Here is a 5,910-nt window from a genome sequence, read left to right on the forward strand (position 1 = left end):
GTTTTACCGTGCAGGTTTTCCACGCACACTCGTGCAGGCAGAAGCTCTGAACAGCACCTGCAATGTCGATGTCGTGATCAGCCTGAACATTCCCTTTGAGACCCTAAAAGAAAGGCTGAGCACACGATGGGTCCACCCCTCTAGTGGAAGAATGTACAACATGGAGTTCAACCCGCCACACATACACGTAAGGCAGGACCCCACTATCATCATGTGTTCTTTCCACTCTCCTCTATTTAAGAAAGTGCGCTGCTAGATTGATATAAAGAGTGGTGGAGAAAAAAAAAAAACTGTCCAGCCACTCTTTAGAATATGAATACAGGGCTTTATCGAGGTTATGCAAATCAGATATGTCCGTATGCAAAATGGCAGCGAGGGTTCCATTTGAATGATTTTAATGATGGGGGTATTTTTATTCGGCAACTGAAGAGACCCCTGTATGTGTTGACTTTTTACATTTTTTTTTCTCTTTTTAAAGATTACAATACAGTGAATTGTTATGAGAATTATTTTGTTGTAAATCCAATGGTAAATAATATACAAGTTCACATGGAATAAGTTAATGGTGGGACCCTGCTGTTACCAGCTTTACAGGCTGAAATATTAGAGACAGTGGGAAAGTACTGTACCCTCAGGGAAGTCTCAGTGTTAAAGAGCTGGTATTGAAGGACAGGGGATAGCAGTGAAAGAGCACACAACTAAGGGTCGGAAATGGATTTTAAATCTTTACCTAACTATGTAATCTTCTGACATACAGTGCGTATTGGGTTGAGCTGTTTCTGTCTCTTTCTGCTCAGGGCATTGATGACGTCAGTGGAGAGCCCCTAGTCCAGCATGAAGATGATAAACCAGATGTCGTTGCTGCACGGCTGAGAGAGTACAAGGGCATTGCAAAACCAGTCATAGATCTATACAAGTGAGTGCAATGGGCACATCTCTCATGGAAATCTGTTGTGTTTTTTTTCACATATCTGGACCAGCATGACTTATTAACCTGAGAGCAGGTGTAAGGGGCACTGTTGTATGGTAGACGGTGGTTACGGATTCTGTACCCTGTCGGTGAGATGAGATTAAAAGCTCTCAGACTGCGAATGCAGATGAGCCTGGCTCTTTGGCGTTGTGGTTAAAACGCTCGCTTATGGTGTGTGTGTTTGCCTTCACCCTGTCTGCACTCCATCTAGCAACAAACAAGCAGATCTAACTTACAGAAAATATACTTCTCCAGTTTCAGCTTTTCATAGCGTCTGCTTTTTCCTAATATGTAATTTCATACGTGTTTAATATCATTTTGTGTTTGTTCAGTATGATTCTATATTCATACTCGTATGCTATTAGCTGCCTCTGTTACTGTTGATTTTCTCATAGTGCACCTAAAGGGGATGCCTTTTCTATCCCTGAAAGCCATGCACAAGTCAGCAGTTCACACTATGCTATAAATGTACTCACATCATGTTTCTTCTCCGTGATCTAAATGTCACTGGCAGAAGTCAGACCTTTACCTCTGATGCTTTTTCTGTTTTTCTACAACTCATCCCGTTTTGAAGTTCAAGACCTTTAAAACAATACCTTGATCTCCCTTTGTGTGTAACGTTAGTAAGGCTTCAGTAAACAGTAATGACAAACCAGAAAGAGGTACTACGTAGAATTCCATTCATTCAAAATGTCATTGGTCCTGTCTTGTAGTTCTTGCAGTGTTTTATCAGCTCCATTGTGCTTCTTTCCAGTGTGTGTCAATTGTTCCAATGTCCTACATCCTGTAATGTGTTAAAACGGGTTCATTTCTTATCTGCAAAGACAGTGCAGCATATTTTCACCTTCGCGATGAAGGTGGTAACAAATTAATGAGATTACACCCCTGAGCAGTGGCTTGGTTTCTAAAGGGTTATCAGCTCATTGGATAATTCTCAAAGTTTAACGCAGGTCCTTTTTTTAAAGAAAACTTCAGAGGTACTTTTTATCATATCGTTAAACATTAAATATATAAAACATTACGACTAACATAGAAGTCTAACAATGTTCACCAAAAGTGTATTTGTAACAGGTTAAAAGTCTACCTCAGCTGCTGTCTGTTAAAAGACCTCTCCCTGATTTATTCATGCATTACTCCTGCAGTCCCATCTGGGGCGCCTTACTTTGATTTTGTGTGGTGATTTAATACACAGCATTCAGAAACTGCGGATTACAGAGGCAACAACAAGGTCAACTATACACATGTACACCCAAGCATGTAGACACACACACACAAACACACAACTCTTACCTGATTGCACTTAAACACTGTCGCTTGGACATGGGGAGGAGATTTAGAAAGAATATGATGTGAATGAAAGAGGGAGATTAAAATAATATCAAATACACTGTCCTTGACTATCCTATTTACTTGTACTCATGCCCAGTCCTTTAAAAATATGTTTTTGTTGTTTTCTCACAGGAAGGAAGGTGTTCTACACTCCGTTTCAGGGACAGAAACCAACAAGATCTGGCCCTATATTTATTCACTGCTGTGCACCAAGATCCCTCCAGTGGACCCAGAAGAGTCACAGCACTCCTCTGTGCAGCCAATGGGGAGCAGATACAGATAACGACAGGACAGTATGTTAAAGGAAGTCTCCTACGACACCCATATCATAGACAAATCCAACATCTGTCTTGTAGATAAACACAGTACTGTTACTATCATTGTTTGTTAAATCGTCCTCTTTAAGCGTGTAGTTGAAATGGACCTGCTCCAGCCTTGTTTCCTGATAAAATGGCATTTAAAAGAAACCAGTATTTTATGCAATTGTGTATTGCTGTGGAATCTTATATTCCTCTTGCATTACCTTTAGAAAAACTTACATACATACATACATACATACATACATACATACATACATACGTACATACATACGTACATTCATGCATGCATACACACACTAGCTTTCTAAGAAATAAGATGTTTTGCAGAAGTTCTTGTTGAAATAACAAACAAATGGTGAAAATGACATATCTGCATTTTATTCTTTAACGAGACTTGCCAACAGTGCAGATGCACCTGCTATAGCTCAGCACGCAGGTACAGTGGATAGACCAGTTCACCCTTCAGGGGATGGCGTTACTGCATTGTAATGTGTTAGCTTCATTTTCTCAAAATCACTTGCTAGATTTTCATAGACCAAGCTGCTAGTCAGCTGATCCTAGGTTGTCCACTGACCTGTTTGGTTCTTTGTAGCCACTTTGTAGGATTCCTTCTATGAATATTCTAACCGAATGTGAAGTGCTGAGTCACTGAGCAGCCGTTAATGTGGCATGGTGTTACTAACAATCTCACGTGTTTCAGACACCCTGCAAAGTTTCTAAGATACTCGTTACATTACCTTTGCTGTCTCCAGAGTTGTCCGTATTGCAGCTTTATATTATTTAATACACATCATGATCATCAACTGGGCAATACATTTCTCAACGTTTAGTCTGGATTGCAGTGTTTCATATCACTCTCCCGCCTGCAACAATGCCTGTTTCCTCTTCCCACAATACACTACTCATTGATATCAGAGCACCGGCTTTGTTGCAGGAGGGAGCATGAACTGGATACACCGCAATGTTTAGAAGTAAAACAAACCTCTTTCTCCCGGCGACCGTTTCTAAGTAAAAGTTTAAAAAATTCCCCAGTTTAAGTTCTGTACAGAAAACATCAAGTTTCTTAACACTGCAGCGGTTCTGGAATTCTTTAAGGGGATATTGATAACCAAAGTCTAGAAACAAGATGCTGGATGGGTGTCACTGTTCACATCAGCAATGGTTGCTTCTTCTAGAGGCAGCTTGTCATTTTCATTGCTTTGTTTGACAGTGCCTCGACTCCATAACACAAAATATAATATGCACAGTATGGGAGTAAGGTATATGTCGGCCTTATTCACATAGCTTTAACACATTTAATTATTTGAAGACTGTTTAAAAGGATTAAATACAGTCTTGTACTTAGTCCTAACACACCTAGTCTACAGTAAATTGTACTTGAGGTACAGTTGAAAGAAGTAAATGTTTTTCATGCAATATTTTTTTTTGATAGCCAAAGAAAAACAGTATATGTCTTTATAAATGTGCTGAAGGATTGTATAACAAATGTCGGTTTGTTTAAATGTTTTAATTAACCAGTAGAACAAACTTATTAGTTTGACATGATGGCTTTAATTTTTCATAGCCATGTGTGAATAGGGGTCCAGTTTTATTTAATTTTTGTGTATATATTTTAGAATCAGTCTTTATTTTGCAGATGTGTAATTTAGAAGCCCAGCACGATAGTTCATACTGCTCATTGGAAACAGACAAAATGTAAACGATTTGTAAGCATTCAAGAAAGCAGGTCGTGTGTCATTATTCCTACAAAAAATTTGATTTTCTGTGTGTAACAGCATATCTCCTTGATCTGTAATTGTTAGATTAAAATAAAACATTGCATACTGTGTCACAAGCTGTACAAGTAATGCATGCTTCGCTGTGTGTTTATATAATCAAACACAACTCTGTTGTGATATATATATATATATATATATATATATATATATATATATATATATATATATATATATATTATTTTTTCTTTAAGTGTTGGTGGAGTCCTACTGATACAAAGGTGTAAAAATGAATACCATTTTCTCAAGATTTCTGACCATATGTGCTGCTTTAAAACAAAAAAAACAAAGAAAGGGGTTTGATTCACCTAAAGGCAGGAAACATCTCAAGAGTATAACTGGAAATGTAAAATAATTCCTATCACAGCCATTACTCAAGGTCATGGAAATTAGCATGTTTTAACAGAATAGTTTTAAAAACAGGAAATATCTGAGCTACTGATATAGCTGTATTAGCTCCCTGGAACACAACATGTTATAAATCATTACTACAGAATGCTCGGGTATATAGCCAGAAGTGTAGAGTACAAATCCAAGGAGGTCATGGGGAGGTTGTGTAATACACTGGTGAGAACGGACTGGGTTTTAATGTCAATTTGTGAGTCACTTGTTTTGTAAATGTAATTATTTAGCAGACACATTTATCATGTTGTGTGCGTGTGTGTGTCAACAGAAAACATTGTATTTTCATAATAACCCTGCTGTCTAGTGCCCTGCAATTCATCTCTCAGGTAAGGACCAAAATACACATATTAACTAAGATGATGGTGCACATGATTTGGTTGCGAGCCATGTGGTTCATGCAGACCCAAGTGTTACTTAAAAAGCATTATATCTGGTAAATCCACAACTGTTCAGGAAATGAATCGCGTGCATGGCAATAACTGGTCACTGGTTATTAATGATTATCTGGTTGATTGCCTTTGTGTGAACCCAAGCAAAGCCATGTGGTTTCATTGACGTTCTCAAGACATTTTGTTATTTTATTGTATGTATGTATGTATGTATGTATGTATTTAGTATTTTTTTTTATGTGGACATGGTAAATTACCATGCTTTACAATGATTCCATGAGCTTTACCACTCTTTCAATATCATTTTATTATTAAGGGTACCTTTTGTATTTACCATGTTATATCACTGTATTATTATTATTATTATTATTATTATTATTATTAGTAGTGGTAGTAGTGGTAGTAGTGGTAGACTACTAAGACTAATAATAATCATAATACTAGTCGTATTATGATTATTTTGTTTTCAAGAAAAACAAGCTTAAACACAGAGAACAGTAAAATGGATGATTCAATAGATGGATCGGTTTGAATGTGAGCAGTACAAGCAGTTTTAGTAAGAGATGCATTTTTAGTTTCCAGGCCACAATCGGTCAAATGACAAGCCTGCAGCAATGTGGGTAAGCAAACCTAAATGCGGTTATTATTCCAGTTCCAGATCCGCGCCACGTTTTTCACAATATGCTTGTGCACTGCCTGTAGCCGTCGTGATTTTTTCATGT

General features: G+C 37.7%; 1 protein-coding gene across 1 annotated transcript in view; it reads left to right on the forward strand.

Annotated features, from left to right (window-relative positions):
- Window positions 1–4,451, forward strand: part of LOC121327392 (adenylate kinase 4, mitochondrial-like) — a 10,740-nt gene extending 6,289 nt beyond the window's left edge. The window contains exons 4-6 of the mRNA XM_041271413.1: window positions 15–187; window positions 798–916; window positions 2,432–4,451. Of these exons, the coding sequence (XP_041127347.1) occupies window positions 15–187; window positions 798–916; window positions 2,432–2,582 (443 nt within the window). The 3' untranslated portion in view covers window positions 2,583–4,451. The remainder of the gene's footprint in view (window positions 1–14; window positions 188–797; window positions 917–2,431) is intronic.
- The last annotated feature ends 1,459 nt before the right edge of the window (window positions 4,452–5,910 follow it).

Source organism: Polyodon spathula, chromosome 14, assembly GCF_017654505.1.
Source record: "Polyodon spathula isolate WHYD16114869_AA chromosome 14, ASM1765450v1, whole genome shotgun sequence".
NCBI classification, from domain to species: Eukaryota; Metazoa; Chordata; class Actinopteri; order Acipenseriformes; family Polyodontidae; genus Polyodon; species Polyodon spathula.